Source organism: Myotis lucifugus, unplaced genomic scaffold (genome assembly GCF_000147115.1).
Source record: "Myotis lucifugus unplaced genomic scaffold, Myoluc2.0 scaffold_8, whole genome shotgun sequence".
Classification (NCBI taxonomy): domain Eukaryota; kingdom Metazoa; phylum Chordata; class Mammalia; order Chiroptera; family Vespertilionidae; genus Myotis; species Myotis lucifugus.
Window position 1 is genome coordinate 4328629 of NW_005871056.1, and position 16947 is coordinate 4345575.

Consider the following 16947-nt stretch of genomic DNA (forward strand, 5'->3'; position numbering starts at 1 on the left):
ATATGATGGTACTTCTATTGAACTAGTCACATCCTAGAACAGTGTCTCTCAAAGGGGGGCCCCTCGGAGCAGCAGCACGAGCATCGCCTGGGGAATTGTTAGAAAAGGCACCTTCTCCAGGCCTCACCCCAGACCTACTGAACCAGCCACTCCGGGTTTTTAACAAGCCCTGTAGTTGCTCCCGACGGTTCACTTCCGTCTTACAGGAAGGACGGGGTTTGGGGTCTAATTGAAGGATGTGACAAGAGCCTCCCTTTCCCAGAACAGGGCGACTGCTTCTATTTTCTCCAGCATGGAATTGCAATCCCTGTCCTCGCTCAGGCACCCAACATTGGGTTACTTCATCAGCGCACCCCATCACTGCCCGCCCAGTGGAGATCGGAATGCCACTCGGTGCGTGTTACAGGCTGACTTCAGGGTGCGAGGAAATTAAAGCTATTTATCACAGACCATTTTCCCCTTAGTGACAGGGGAAATGAGCCTTAGCCTAAGAAGGTTTCGCACGGGCCCACGGACAGAGAGCACACGGCGTGGTGAACAGACTTCCATTTCTTTTGACTCTTCCCTTGGAAAGTGAACCCTGTTCTGAGCTGCACCAAGTTAATGGTGCCTAAGAAAAACGGCTGGATTCATCCCAGTCCGTTGCATGACTTAGGCAAATGTGGTAGAATGGCACTTTCTCCCTGGCCTTTCGTTCCTTCCTCTCTCTCCTTCCTGGGAGGGGACGCTTGGGGAGAGAGGGACAGGGACTAAGACATGCACACGGAGCCATGTTAGCAGGAGGAAGGTTGGTGCGTGCGGCATGCTGTGGATCTGGCCTGTGGCGGCTCTGGGAAGAAGGGTCTGCGGGAGCACAGCCACACGCGTTTGTCTGTGCATCGGCTGTGTCTGCTTTCAGGCGGAAAGCTGGGTAGTTACGGCAGTGACTGTATAACCTGCCAACCTAACATTTTGACGGCCCAGCCCTTTACAGAACCAGTTCGTTAACCCCTGTTTCCGAGGTTCCCCTGAGCTGCCTGGAGGGAGCCCAGTGGAGCCAATGGGCAGGAAGGACAAAGGGAGAGCAGAGGTGGGATGCCCGGGTCCCTCTGGAGCCAGCAGAAGGGAGGCCAGAGAAAGGCGGCGTTCCTTACTGCCTGTTTGAGTTGGGTATGGATTTTGAGAATTGATTCTATTTAAAATATATTTAAAATTTTTAACTCAGTATATGCTTATGATTGTCAAATATTTATGTTTCTTCCTGGGGTGGAAGAAACATTAGACACGTGCAGGGTTTTATGTTAAATCCTAGTGAGTAGCATTTATTGGGTACCTACCATATGCAGAGCACTTTGCATTCATTATACTCTTTAATCTTCACAACAGTTCTATGAGATAGGTACTATCATCCCCGTTTTACAGATGAGGAAACCGAAGTGCAGAAAATTTAAATATCGCCTAATGTTTTGAAGCTGGTGGTAGAGGCTTGATTTAAATGCAGGTTTTTGTGTGTATGTGTGTTTTTATGCCAAAGCCATCGTTATAAATTAGTATTTTTCAAAATGTGGAGTGAGAAATCAGTTTAGCAAGTTGCAACTGGCATTTAAAAACAAACTGAAGCCCTAGCTGGTTTGGTTCGGTGGCTAGAGCATCGGCCTGTGGGCTGAAGGGTCCCAGGTTTGATTCCGGTCAAGGGCACATGCCCGGGTTGCAGGCTTGATCCCTAGTAGGAGTCATGCAGGAGGCAGCCAGTCAATGATTCTCTCTCATCATTGATATTTCTATCTCTCTCACCCTCCTCATCCTCTCCCTTCCTCTCTGAGATCAATAAAAAATATTTAAAATAAAAAAATTAAATTAAAAAAACTGAATACAATGCAAAATACCAGAGTGTGTCAGATATAGTGTGGGTAAATCTTGATACATGAAACTTTGTTTCAATCATAAAAATATTTATATACAATACACAAATATAGGCACATTTCTATGTATAAATGATATTTCTTACTGTATCATGGTCAAGTTTGAAAGCAGATATTCTTGCCTGAAGTTGGTGAGGGGGGAATGAATAGAGAGAAAGAGGGCAAGCAAGAGGGAGAAAATATGAATGAGTATCTATCCAAAAGACAGACTGAGTGGGTGGGCGAGGAAGTGGGAGGGCTTAGGGAGAGAGAGAATGGATGACTCTCTGAAAGTGACGCAGAAATTCAAGGAGAGTGGGAGAGGGAGGAAGAGAGGTAGGAAGTCACATGGTTTTGTCCGCCATTCCATTCAGCGAACATATGTCCCTACTTAAGGTAAAAGAAGGGGACCTGAAGTGGCCTCTTGGTAGATTTTAATTTCCATATACTTCCCTTGCTGTGATCTACTTGCGGTTGTGAGTGTGAATCAAATAAAGAATGTTATGAAACATTGCCCCCAATACAAACCGTCTATTTCATCTGGTGCTTAACGGAAACTCAGTGATCTGAAGGGAAAACAGTCTGTGTCTGAGTTACTGGGAGAAATTATGAGATTCACGACACGCCCCTTCCTAAGGAATTGGCAAAGGCAGTTTTGAATATATGTCATTTTTATCTTTTGAGCCCACGAGTTTTGACTCCACAGCACTGCCTCTTATGGTTTATGGGAAACCGCCGATAAGCAAAGATTTCGAAGTATCTCATTGTCAGGGAATTCTACAGTCACTAGTATTTTACTTTCAAAGGAATATGGAATCAGTTCACTTAAAATCCGTTTTTACAGATGTGGACATTAAGTGAACATTTGTGTGAAATGTCCCTGTATCAGATGCTTTCATAAGAATCATATTATTGAATCTTCATAGCTACCCTGCTGAGCATCCTTATGTCAGTTTTCCTGGAGAAATCAGAGCTCAGCAAGTCCAAATCCCTTGTCCAGGTCCTCATCTAAGACGGGGTAGGGCTAGATTCAAACCTTGATTCTCTGATCCCAAATTCCATATTTTTCCCATTAGACAAAAATTGGCAGCAATAGGATGAAAAGCAGTGCTGGATGTTATAATTTAGAAGAATAATTTATTTATAATTCAGAGTATGGTCCAAAGCCTAGAAAGGCCACAGTTTTATTGTGCTAAGGTGTCCTTATGTCATTTCCTCCTGCCTCCAACGGCATTTCTCCATTTCTAGCCCCCATTAACAAAGTGGAGATGCTCTCATCACTGTGCTTTTTTTGTGATCCATTCTTGGTCTTTCTTGGCTGAAGACCATGATAAGCACCAGCTGTATTCTTAGCTAAGAATCATATTACATCAAGTAACGTGGGTAGCCACGTCTTGGCTTCAGCTCAGTGGGTGATCTTTTCTTCTTCTTTTCTTTTCATTTTGTTTTTAAATAAGTGTCCTGAGTGCATCTGAGTAAGTAGAGCCCCGGAGTAAACTTCATCTCAAAGGCTTCACAGCTTGTTAGGAAAAAAATGACAACTTTCTCCTCAGCTTGCCACATGCCATTCTCTATACCCCATCCATCTTGCCTGGTCTCACCACCAATATTTTCTTTAAAAAGTAAATTCCCAGGACAAGTGTTGGCCTAGTTCCACTACAACTGCCTCCGTAAAACTTCATGTGGGTGAGTAATCGGGTCCTGCAGCCAAGCGCCTGTCCCGCTCCTGCCCCTGAGTCCCCTCGTTTGTAATAAGATCTTGGTCCAAAGATGTAAGAGGAGATGGTTTCTTCTTTATTGGTTTTATTCCTGCATCTTAAAAACGTGCTTGCAAACAGTCACTGCTCCCTTCCCCTACCTGCTGCGTATTTATTACTTTCAACCAGTTCCTTTCAGAAGCTACTATACACTCCAGGGGAGCTCTGTCAGTACAAACAAAACATAGATCTCAGGGGAAACTCCGGGATCCGAGCCTCGTTATAATCATAATGACTGGTGGGACGTGATCTCTGTTTATTCTGTGTCTCAGGGATCCCGGAAGACCCGCGTGTAGCTGAGGAGTATTATGCTGACACATTTGACTCCTGTTCTGAAGAGAGTGAGGAGGAGGAGGAGGAAGAAATGGTGTTGGCAGGACTGGAGGCCGAGGTCAGGGACAAGGGACCCCAGCCTGACTGCAGAGCAAACCAACAGGTATGGGCGGCTGCCCCCGAAAGAGGTGGACTGTCTGGGCTGTGCCTCCCCGAGAGAATCAAGGAAGTCTTGATTCCTGGAAGTGGGAGAGGGGGGACCAGGGTTCATTGTAAAGGCTGACCCTGATGAGTCTTGGTTTCCAAGGTCCAGGGGCAGGCGGGGCCCCCTGGAATGCCGAGAATCTGGTCTGGCTCACGTTGATGAGGGAAGGGCTGGAGTAGCCAGTACTTATAAGGGGGCAAGAGTGGGAGAAACACACTGCAGTGTACACTGAGGAGCATCCCTATACAGCTTTGAACAAACAATGCAGAGGTCTCATGAGCAGGGAAAAGGGGTACTTTCCTTCCTGGTAATCAGGTTTGTGAGTCCCATCTCGTTGCACCAATTAGTTCTGGGGATGAGGCCCAGAGATCCTGCACTTCGGGGTGATCTTCCTGGCCAGCGTTCGCCTCTGAGGGCCCATTCTAACATGCAGCACCGAGGCCTCTGGGTAAATGCTCTTCCCATAGATCTCCTTAACTAGAGTAAGACTAAGCCCCACGTGGGCCATAGGCCACAAAACAGCCTGGCGTGGGATTTCTCTGCTGTGTCTGCAGGAGAGGGAAGAGCAGGGGTGAGTGAGGAGAAAGCAGGTGACCTTGGGCAATTTATGCTCAGATACTTCATTTTCTTCTTCGGCCGTGATTAGTAACCTTTCCAGCCCTGAACTTCCTAAGGTACAGAAGCTTTTTACTGACTGGGAACCATCCAGATAGTAAAATAAATGTCCATCAAGGAGCACCTGTGTCCATACGCACATAATTCAGGATGGTGGTGGCTGGAGTAGAGGAGAGGTTTACATAAGCCATTCAACCATTTAACGAAGACTAACTAATATATCATAATATTCAGTAAATAAAACAAATGAGAAATGTTCTCAGGTTCTTTATAAGAAAAGGAGAGAGAGGCAGGGAGACGGGAACTAGCGCAGCATGGCTATGGGGCTGAGCAGAGAAAGGGATGAGGGAGAAGGGAGAAGGAAGAGGTAAAGAAAGGACGAGAGAGAGAAATTAATGCCAAAATCAAACCACTTGCCTTATTCCGTTTCTGCATTTTTTCCACTGGATTCTGGTGAACATCATCACCTCCTTCCACATATTACAGTGCAGTTTCCATTTGCTTCTGTGCCACCATCCAAAACAGCTGGACAGTTGTCACTACAGTATTACAGAGCCATCCTTCGGTGCCTGTGGTGGCAAAACTCATGATATGTAACATGTACACTCAACTTTTGCCCAAAGCATCAAGGGGTAACATTTTAGTTATTAATCTTATTACTTAAAAATGTTTTTTAATGAAATAAAACCGGCTCAGAAAACCACACGGATCAAATAGATGGCAAACGCCACCCCAGTCAAGAAGTAGAGGCTTGCTAGCCACCCTGGAAGTCCCATCTTTGGCATTCTTGTGGGAACATGGGGTTGGAAATCAAACTGCCTGTATGAGTCTAGCCTTTGTCACTTGCAGGTTATTCGACCTTATGCAAGTTACTAACCCTCACTGTGCCTCCATGTTCTAATCTGTAAAATGGGAGAATAGTGGTTCCAACTTCATAGAGTAGCTTTGAGGATTAAATGGAGTTATCGGTGTCATGTACTTAGAATAGTCTCCAGAATTTGCTGTTATTACGATGAAGTTATCCAGCCATCTTATGGCCTTTTTATGATACTGCCAAAATTCTTCAATGTTGAGGTGAGATTTTACAGCTGTAGTATAAGAAATAACCCTTCTTGTTTCTTAGGGCCGGAGATAAAGATAGGGCAGCAATGTTGCTCTCTGGGCTGTGCACCTGTCACATGTGATGTGATAGGCAGTGGTTGATTTTAAATAAGTCTGCTGTGATGAGATGCTAAGCTCTCTCACATCCATGATGGTATTTGGTCTCACAAAATCCTGTTGGGTCATTGTTCTGATCCCTTTTTCCAGATGAGGAAACTGAATTTCTGAGAGAAGTAACTTGTCCGGGGCCACACACCCTGGGAAGGGTCAGAGCCATGCCTCGGGCCCAGATCTGGCACGTTCCTAACGCAGTGCTTTTTCTAGTACAGAAGGTATATCCCCCTGGAGTGGAACTCACAATAAAGTTGTATTAGAGACAGGTAATTACAACCCCGTTTGTTTTTCCTTGTAATTAGATGAACTTTCCCTCCTCAAAGGTGCTGGCTGTGAGGTGGTGATGGGGTCAACCCTGGCTTTTTTAGGTTATTTTATTAGCAACACACAAATGACAGTGACAAAACTGTGCCGAGACCCAGTCACTGTTGGCTTGGTGAACTGAGAGAAACCTGTGGCCGTCTCTGGGGTTCACCTCTTCTCCGCTCTCCTCCGTTTGCCCTTCACCCCTGAGTGTGCCAGGGTCCACTTAGGTCAAGCATGTCCAACTCGCGGCCCGCGGGCCACATGCCTCATTTATTTGGCCCGTGTTACCCTTTGAATTTGACATGCATGACTTAGGTCAGAAGAAAATGAAGTATCTGCGCATAAATTGCCCAAGGTCACCTGCTTTGTCCTCACTCAAACTGCGGCTCGCGAGCCACATGCGGCTCTTTGGCCCCTTGAGTGTGGCTCTTCCACAAAATACCAACTTCTGCGCATGGGCCACGAAGTTTCAATCACACTGTACGTGTGCGCCCGCACCTGGTATTTTGTGGAAGAGCCATACTCAAGGGGCCAAAGAGCCACATGTGGCTCGTGAGCCTCAGTTTTCCAACCACTGACTTAGGTGATCATCACACTCGTGGCTCTTAGGTGAGTATTCAGATCAAAGTGGATTCCCCTTCCTTCAGATGGGCCAAAAGTCTCACAGTTTTTATTTTGATGACAGAAGAGCCTTCTAAAAGGAAAACAGCTGTGGGCTTCCCTGGGATTGATTGCTGGTCCCTTGTGCCACCTGTGACCATCTTTTCAGCAGCACTGTCTCCAAAACAGTTTTATTAAGTAGCTAATTGCTGCTGACTGTCAGCTGTTTCTTTGCTGCAATAAGTAGAATGTCAATAACGCCTCTATCCCGGCCACTGTCATAATGGTGGTAGCTTTTCTGTGAGGTCTGTGGTCACTGAATTGGAACCAGCCTCTGAGACCTTAGGGGATCGCAGTTTGTGGCTGTCATCATAACAGGGTTCCCAGCGGTATCCATGGGACCTGCCCCTGGCAGGGTGTCGTGTGCTCTAATGGACATGTTATAGGGCTGCAGACTGATGGGTAGACCCTTCCGCCTTCCCCTTACTGCCTTGACCATCATTTCCCCGCCCACGCGCACCAGCAGTCTCCATTCTAGCTGGACCGTAATGACCTGCCACAGAACTCCCTCAAGAAAGGCTGCTTAGTGAGTGTGGCCTTGACCGATGCTTGCCTTCAGGCTCTTAAGCCCGGGATGTTTGTTCTTGCTGAGATAAAGGGCTGCAGAGGCCCATTTTCCCAGCTAATGCTGAAGTTTTCAATATGTTTCCCCCAAATCCTCCAGGGGTTTTGAAATTCTCTGCACAGTGAAGCATTAGGAAAAGCAGGAATGATCTGCAAGGACTGGTGCCACAGGGCAGAGAAATGGATGCGGTCCAGGCAAGGCCCCCACTGCCCAGGACTCGGCTCAGGTCTCAGGAGAGTAGGTGCTGCTCAGCGTGTCCTCTGGGGGTGGGGTCATCAGTTCAATCGAATCGTAATTATTATAACAATAACGGCTAACATTTCCGGAGCCTTCATTCTGTGCCCAGTACTTTACATGCTGTCAGTTCAGAGCCTCTGGGAAGCCGATAACAGGACAGAATCAGAAATGAGAGAAATGCCTGTGAGGTAGGCTAGAGACCTCAAGCCCCGATGCCAGTCTGCATACTTGAAGACAAGGATGGAGGGAAGGAAGGATTGAATGAGGCCTCTGACTGGGGTGTGATTCTGAAAATGTGTCCTGGTCCATAGAAAGGAGGGAAGCCCTCACTGGGCAGGAACGTCCTGGCTCTTTTATCCCCATCGTGCTCACACTGGCCGGGCGCCGCCTGGGAGGAGTGTGGCCCTGGCGTGGACACTGCATTGGATCCTAAGACGCAGCAGCTGAAGGCCGTCAGCCCTCTACGCAGCCTGCAGCAGGCTCACTCTTGAAGATAGGTATCTAAGCAGCATACCTCGCGGCTGCCACAGCCACATCACTTCATTTAATTCTTGAACAACATTTTGATGGGTGTTGAGCAGCATCAAACAAGACTCTGGCTGGAATTCAAATGAGGCCGAGGGTGATGGTGAGGCAGAAGGTGAGGGTGGAGAAAGGAGGAGACCGTGAGGCAGGGACTTCAGGCCATCGGGCCTGACATTTCAATCAAGAAGTGAGTGCCCGAGTGAGAGTGTTTGGTGTTAAAACAGGAACAGAGCTAGACTGGAGTCAGCAGTAGTGATCTGCAACAAAGACGGGTGCGTCGTGAGGGCTGCCTTTGGAACACGAAAATCTTTCTCCGTTTATTCCTGGCAAACCTTCCTTGAATTGCAGGACTGTCTTCCCTCGACTGGTGGGCACGAGGCATGTAAGGAGATAAGCAGTTAATCGAGAGCAATTGAGCTGTCGGGAGGTGGGGATTGATGGGAGGCAGCCTCCCTCCGCCTGTGGGAACCCCCGAGCTATTGCAGCAGGGGAGTACCAGGCTCACCAGCTTCTCAAACCCATCGCCCGTGTTCTGGGTGGACGTCGTGGGGCTACTCTATCAGCCTGTCTTCTCCCGTCCTTCACACGTCCACCCTGTAGCCCAAAATGTCTTAAGCATTCTGTATTGGACGCCTAGGAATGTCTTTGAAACCCTAAAGCAGCCCCCCAGATACCGATGGCTGTGCCTGGGGCATTAATGAGAGACAGCTGCAATTAGCGGTTTTAATAATGCAGAGTAAACAAGGTGTTAGCAATGGACACATTGGCAGTCACGTCTCAGTGACTCCGAATTCGGTGACAGAGGTGTTCGCTGTGATGGGAGCCAGGGGGCTGCGTACAGCCTGAGTTTCACAGATGTGGCTCTGCTCCATCACAACACACACTGTAGCCTTTGCTCCTGACTCGGCAGTGTGACAGGAGTCAGAGGCCAGCTTCCCGAGTTCAGGGCCGCCCCCACGAAGCGGCCGTCAGCTCTGTCCGATGGCTTTGTGCTAAGATGCGTCCTCTGACTTGCCACGAAGTATGATTGCAGATAAGCAAGGGCTTGGCTTCTAAGGAGATCTGACCGAGTTGTGGAAGGTTCACCTGAGTAGGAAATGGATAAGGTCCCCTCGGTGTTTTGGTTTCTGGAACTTACGACATTTTTCAGGGCTGTCTGCGGATGTGGTTTGAAGGACAGTGGACAATAGCTTGGTAAAGCAACTTGCAGAAAAGGAGGTAGATGGGTTGTTGATTGGATCAGTGATACACCACGTATTCGAGGGTTCTAGGCACTGGATTTATGGTGGTGAACGAAACAGACCAGTCGCACCTGCATGGGCACCTCACACAGGCTCACGTACTTAAATAGTGTCCATGGATGTCAACTCCCAAATACCCGTCTTCCATTCTTCAGCTCTCTCTCTCTCAGACACACATCCAGGCTGCCCAGAGTGGGGCCATGTGGACTTCTAGTAGACGTCCTGGACTGAGCATGTACAGCGTTTCCTAACCGGTTAGGGCTGCATTTGGAAGCTTTTGATGAAGAACCCAGCCTTCCCACCCAGGCCTCCCTAGCTGTGTTTTGTCTCCAGGCTGCATTATATTTCATGTATACCAAGGCATTGTTCTTAGGCCTCCTTCTGGAGTGAGTACCCTGTTTCTTTCAACAATATCATGAGCTCCTCTGGCTTAGGAGCCCTGCCTTCCACAATATGTGTGTTTAGTGGCTAAGAAGAGTTCAGGCTCTAGAGACTCACTGCCTGTTCCACCTCTGACTAGTTGCATGACCTTAGTCATATTATGGAACCTGTTTGTGCCTCAGTTTTCTCAACTGTTAAATGGGGAGAAAAACTCCACACCTGGTAGAGTTTAAATAAATGAATACATGTGAGTTGGCACAACATGGCACATAGAAGACCTTAATAAAAGTTAGTGAATACTAACTCTCATTCACTCATTGAATCGTTCATTCTATATTATTAGGATTATTTGTTCCCTCCCACACCCCTGTACAGCGTTTCATAACCTCGGTGTTAGGAAGATGTTACTGACATGTGCCAGCCAGCAGGTGCTCCCTACAGCCCTGTCTCTGGTTCTTGCTGTTTCTGTTGCATTGACTCAACTCAACTGCTTATTGAGCATCTCCATGCTCAGCGGCAGGCACAGTGACTGGAACTTTTTAATTTTTTTGCGTCTGTCCCTTTCCCATTCCATCTTCTATCCTATCCAACTCTCTGATTCCATTCATTACGTGTTTCCAACAAGCCATACAATGTACCAAAGGATCTTTATTTCAGTTGCTTCTCATAAGAGCCCTGTGTGAGGTAGAGGCCATTATTCCCCTCACTTTACAATTAAGGAGATGTAGGCCTGCAGAGGCTAATGGACTGACCAAGGCTACAGAATTAAGAAGTAGAATGTTCTCCTCCACTTTGCTGAACTCTGAGTAGGGGAGAACCCGTCTATCGGGAGGCTGTATCCCAAAGAGTTGGTGCCATTCTTGTTTTACCTCCTTGCCAATCACAGAAGCTGGAAGAGGCCTGCACAGACTCAGCATTTGTCATGTGCCAGGGGCCGTGCTGGGCACTGGGGACATAAAAATAGAAAAAAGTTGGTCAGGGACTTCAATTTGTTCAGTGTCTCAGTTATTGTTCACTGTGTAACAAAACACCCCAAAACTGAGTGGCTTCAAACAATGATTTATCCTTTCTCATGATTCTGAGAATTGTCTGGATTCATGAGACAGTTCTTCTGCTCCACGTGATACTATTTAAAGTCACTCACGTGGCTGCGTTTAGCTGAGAGCTTGGCTTGGGGTCCGAGGTGCCTCACTTACATGCCTGACAGGTGGTGCTGGCTGTTGGCTGGGGCTCTGTTTTCCTCCATGTGGCTTCTCACGATCCGGGGCCTCTCACCCTGATCCCTCCAGGAGGATAGCCTGCACTTCCTTATGTAGTCCTTGCCTTCCAGAGAGTAAAAATGGAAGCCACATGGTCTCTTGAAGGTCTAGTTACAGAGGTCACGCAGCACCCCTTCTGCTGCATTCTGTGGCCCAAGGCAAGTTGCAGGGCCAACTCAGTGGGGAAAGGGACTCTACCTGTGGTGAGAGATAGGAGCACAGGGATGGGAGGGATTGCTGTGGCCATCCTTGAAAACAACCTACCACACACTGTCCGTCTCGCTCTTCAGCCTGAAGAACAGGGTGTGAGAGCAGGAAGGCTCCCTGATCATGTAGGTCTGCAGATGCAGAAACTAAGACCCAGGAAGCCGAGCTGCTTGGCAGAGGCCAGCACATTCGGTGGGAGAGCCGGCTCAGAACCCGGCTTACCTGGTTGGTATCATCACTGCACATGCCGGCGTGTGCTTTGCTTTCCCTGCAGCAGCGGGTGTCTCTGCTAAGCTCCTCCCTGGCTCGAGGCTGTCCCGGTTAAGTTTGGAGACTACAAGATGCAGAAGAAGGGAGAGACCTGCTTTTCTTCTCCTGTTTCTGTGCCTGGTCCCTGCCTCCCTGTTCCTGGGCTGGGCACCAGGGTCTGCAACTCATGCCTTTGGCCCCCCTGACCAGCCGTGACCCGGCATGCCTTCCTCATCATGGCCTTTCCTGTACACGTGGAACGTGAAGTGACACTGGTTTTACCACATGCGTGAGAAGTGGCTGCCCGAACCCCACCAGCTGTTATAAGATGAAACCCAACATATTCAGATACGGCTTTGAGTAGTTTATTATACTACAGTACATTTTTTCTAAAATCCAAAATTACTGCAATATAAACTGTATTGCTTGTTTTGAAATGGAGCAGGTGAGCCATAAATTATTAATTTCTCTCAGAATAACCACAGACGTGAAAGTAATTAAGAGATTCCATTTTCCCAGAGCATTGTGATGCTGTTTTGAATATTTCCGGCCTCCTGGGTAAAGGACAGATATTTACTTTGTATTAAAGGTAATGTTTGTTATCAAATACAGTCAGACTCATGAGGGTGCCTGACTCTTACTGAGGGTTAAGGTAAATAACCTCCGTTGAGGCAGTTCTTAGATTTATGACTCCTTGAAGACCATGCATTTCCAAGGAAGAGCTGGTAGAAACACTCTCTAGGAAAAAATATTCACTTGGTTCCTGCTGTAGTGAGTAGATTATAGATTGCATAAAACTGTGTTTTTTTTAATTCACTCTAATTGCATTTAGCATTTTATAAGTTAAATAAGTCATATTGTTTATTATTAAAATTTAGAAAAGGCATGAGCGCACAAAGGATAAAATAAAGATCACCCATAATCCCACCTTATAGTCAAAGCCACTGTTACCATTTTAGTGTATGTTCTTCCTGTCAGAGAGAGAGAGAGAATAAGGGAGAAAGGGGAGAGGGAGACGGAGAGAGAGAGGGAGAGGGAGAGGAGGAGGGAGAGGGAGAGAGAGAGATGGGGCTGGAGAGATGTTTTTCTTTTAAAAAAAAAAAGCGGGGGGGGATCATACTGTAAAATAATTTTGCAACCAGATTTTTCTGTGTTTAGTTTTGCCTAAATGTGGCAAAAACATTTTTCACGTCATTAAATAGCCTTCTCTTCTACAGGGAAGTGAATCTGTCTTGTCTTGGCAGCGCAGTGATACTGAGTCGCTGGTCAGGTGTTTGGAGAGCGTCCTGGGTGGCACCTCTCTGGGTAAGTTTCTTCATTCCCAACTACAGTGATACTTGCTGACTCAGCGGGCCATCCGGGAAATAGGACGCGTAGGGCTCTCGCGGATATTTCAGTCCAGCCTCCTAATTTTCCAGCGAAGGAAACTGAGGCCAACAGAGGCTGTGTCTGGCCAGGGACCTGGGATTCTCAAAGAAGAATTGTTTGTTGTTGTTGTTGTCAGTGACCCTCAGTCTCCGAGGATGACCCAGTGGTGGCCCAGCAGAGCTTACTGTCAGTTTTACAGGTTTCTTTGAAGGGAGGTCTGTCCACCTCACTCCTGTAGAAACAGGCGTATTCAGTCAGGCTGAGGGGACCGTCACGCTGAAGGTCAGGCAGTTATTGGAAGAGATTGGGTCTGAAAACAAAGCCGAAATTTCTTTAGCATCGTCAGTCTCCATATATGAGATGGCTGCACTCCAAGAATAAAACCCTATTTCTTAGTTTCTACTTTTTAAAATCCAAAAGCCAACTATGATAATGTCTAGCATTGGATGATAAACTGTCATTTAAACATTTTTTAATTGTATGACCAAAAGCCATCTCTTCCAAGGGAATGGCAGGCATGAACATGACATTGTCAGGGGTGCAAGCATTTTCCGCTGTTTTACTCGGAGCTCTCTGCACAACGTGTGGCCTTTTTCTAGCTTATTCCCATCTCTGTGTGCGAAGCCTCAGTTATCACACAGCACCCTGATTTTTCCTCACCCCCTTCTTCCCTACAAGTGTTTATAAAGCACATATGATAAGCCGGATGTTACAGAGTGATGGTGAAAACAAGGTCCCCGTCTTAATGAGCTCCCAGTGTGGTCAGGGCATTGTGATGAAGACAACACGTACTGTGAGTGAGCCAAGTGGAGGGCAGAGGTCCACTCTGGGGTGCAGCCTGGGGAAGGCTTCACAGAGGAGGGGAAGCTTTGTCATTTCCTGTACCTGTGAGGGCGGCACAAGATCTCATTCACTGTAGTATCCTCAGAATCTAACACATATGCTGGCACATAATATTTTTAAAATAATCACTTAATGAATAAATGAAAAGATGAGTAGAGTTACCAATTGGTCAGGAGGGGGGAGTATTCTCTAGAAAGGATCAAGCAGCGTGAAAGCTCAGAGGTATGAAATAACTAAGTATATGCATGGAGCTATCAAGAATTTTGATGCTAGCCCTAACCTGTTTGGCTCAATGGATAGAGCATTGGCCTGCGGACTCAAGGGTCCCAGGTTCAATTCCGGTCAAGGGCATGTACCTTGGTTTCGGGCACATCCCCAGGAGGGAGTGTACAGGAGGCAGCTGATCGATGTTTCTTTCTCATCGATGTTTCTAACTCTCTATCCCTCTCCCTTCCTATCTGTAAAAAATCAATAAAATATATATATTTTTTAAAAAGAATTTTGATGCTGCTGGAATATAAGGTGTGAGGAAGGGATAAGCAAACCTGGGCCAAGGCCATGGAGAATCTTGTGTGCCAGGTTAAGGAGCTTGATCTTTCCCCTCTGGATTAGGATACCACTGGTTTTTAAGCAAATCAGAAAAGATCACCTTTAACAAACAAACAAGGAGGATGCTTTGAAAGGAGTGACCTGAGGTGGGGAATTGAATATGAGTTCTCATTACACAGACAGCAGATGGTGTTACTATAGTAACCATTCAGGCCCATCACTACTCAGTAAGGACAGAAAATGACCTTTGTCTTCCTTCTCATCACACTTAGAAAAGAAAATTCTGTCAATTTATTTCTTAGTAACCAGACTATGAACCAAGGGAGCATATGAAGTTTAACTTTTTTTATGTTTGAGAATTTAGCTGTACTTTTAGAGAGAACTCATTAGCAGAATGACACAAGTCCTTGGTAAATTATATTTATAAAAAGGCTTGTTTTATAGACCTAAACTGGATATTGTCACAGAAGTACTTAAAACAGATACTACTTCAACATCCCTCTGCCCATTAAGATTCCTTTGGTGTGTTGATATGTTTGGCTTTTTGAAAATTGTTACCCCTCAGTTCTTCCAATAGACTTTGGTAATAACTATTTAATCTCTACTAAACAATGTGACTGATACACACCAGAGAAGGCAACAGGGCTTATGGATCCCTTAGGAACTCCTTTCCTTAAGCTCTTCAAACTCTAAGCTGCTAAGTGTAGAGATGACTGACAGGCATTTAACCTTGCACTACTGTGTTTTTCATCTTGACAGAAAAGAATGTCTCAAAATAATTACAATGATTTCAACATACTGGTTTATCTTTGGTTACTGACATGTTGAAACCACTACTTTTGGAAATGAGGAGGGAGATTTTGAGTCATAAACCACTTGGATCGTTTTGATGTGAATGCACAATATTTGTTTGCCACTATTCCTTCTATTTATGCATTAGAGAAAATTAATAGTTTTTATAAGTTCTTTAAAATATGAAAAGATGCAACAGATTAGAATTAGTGTCAATTTACAGAGAACCTGCTATCTGTCTGTTACCATGCCAGACAATTCATTTGGCAGATGTGTGATGATGGGAGCAAGGAAAAGGCTTGGTGCTATAAATAAATCCCTAAAACAATATTAATACTCATTCTTGGTAGTAAACACTTAGCAAAGGACATTCTGTATATTACTGTTAGCTAGGGAAAAAGCAATCATGCCCTCATTTATTACTCATACATTATGATTTCAACAAAGTTAACATGCTCTGCAGATGAATGGTATTAGCTCACAATGATGCATTAGGCTTGATCCTGCCACTGAAAGCTTAGTTTCAGAGGGGAACTAAGACGAGAGCCTAAATAACTATATAACAAGGATTCCCAAAATGGGGATATTGCTTTTAGTTGTGGGATAGAAGTCATCAGGGAAGCTTGAAGGAGATGGAAACATCTGAGCTCATTCCCGATAGAAGGATGATTTTGGCCATGGGGAGATGCAGGCTTTGCTGGGGAGTGGACAGCAGTTCCACTTGGTGTTATTTGCCTGAATCATCACACTTGTGAACATGGCATGAACTATCTTGGTAGCTAATTTTTAGTATTTTTCCTAAACAAATAAAGCCTTCTTTTCCTTGAAAAATGTGTGTACTAGGATCTTTAATATCCAGCACCCTTTGTGTGGAGAGGAATGTTCACTGCTATTTGCACTGGACTTAACATTCAGTATATTAGGTTAAATTTATTATAAAGATAATACTACTGCCTTGTCTATCATATGTGTTGCAATTTTTAACCGATTATTATGTTTATTGTTTCTTTGGGGAGGGGGTTGGTAAAGGAAATTTTTTATTTTTTATGTAGGCAAATAGGACTGAACTTTATTTATAGAGTCTAGTTTCCTGTGTGTGTATGTGTGTGTGTGTGTGTGTGTGTGTGTTTAAAAGAGTTTATGTATAGGCTCCAAAATTTTCTTCTAGGATTTTTATTGTCTTATTTTTCACATGAGGTTTTTACACCCGTAGAATTTATTTTTTTCCATTTAATTTAAATTTCCCTTTTTGTGATATCACAACTCCTGGATATTGTCTTTTTCTGACTCTCTTTTGGTCTGCTCATCTAGCTCCTTAATCTTCTATCAACACCAGAGTGGTCTAATTACAGTGCCTTTATGGAATGTTTTAGTATCTGACAGGACAGGTATCTATGCACCCTTATGTTCATAGAGCGCAATTGGGCATTTCTTGGCCCAGAACCACTGTAGGGTACACAAAGGAATAGCAAATATAGTTCATGTTTTCAAAGAACTTCCGGGTGCAATTCAGCATCTCTAGACCAGAGGACTAGAACTTCGGGCAGGAGGTAATGAACATCAGATGAGGGTGGCAGACCATGTGGATTAGGCAAGTTCTCAAACTATAGTGAGCATCAGAATCACCAGCTTGCTGGCCCCCAACACTAGAGGTTCTGACTCAGTTGGTTTGGGGGTGGGCCTGAGTATTTCTAACAAGTGCCCAGGTGATGCTGATGCTATGGTCCAGGAATTGCACTTTAAAAACCACTGGACTAGGAAACCAGTGAAGAAAGTCTTGTCTTCCATCTAAGGCTTTTTAAAAAAATTCTTATTTTTGA

The 16947-nt window shown here is 45.6% G+C and overlaps 1 protein-coding gene across 1 annotated transcript in view; it reads left to right on the forward strand.

Annotated features, from left to right (window-relative positions):
- The window catches only part of NEK11 (NIMA related kinase 11), a 152687-nt gene that overhangs the window by 94706 nt on the left and 41034 nt on the right, over positions 1-16947 (forward strand). Inside the window, exons 13-14 of the mRNA XM_023749322.1 lie at positions 3910-4073; positions 12793-12880. Coding sequence (XP_023605090.1) covers positions 3910-4073; positions 12793-12880 — 252 coding nt within the window. The remainder of the gene's footprint in view (positions 1-3909; positions 4074-12792; positions 12881-16947) is intronic.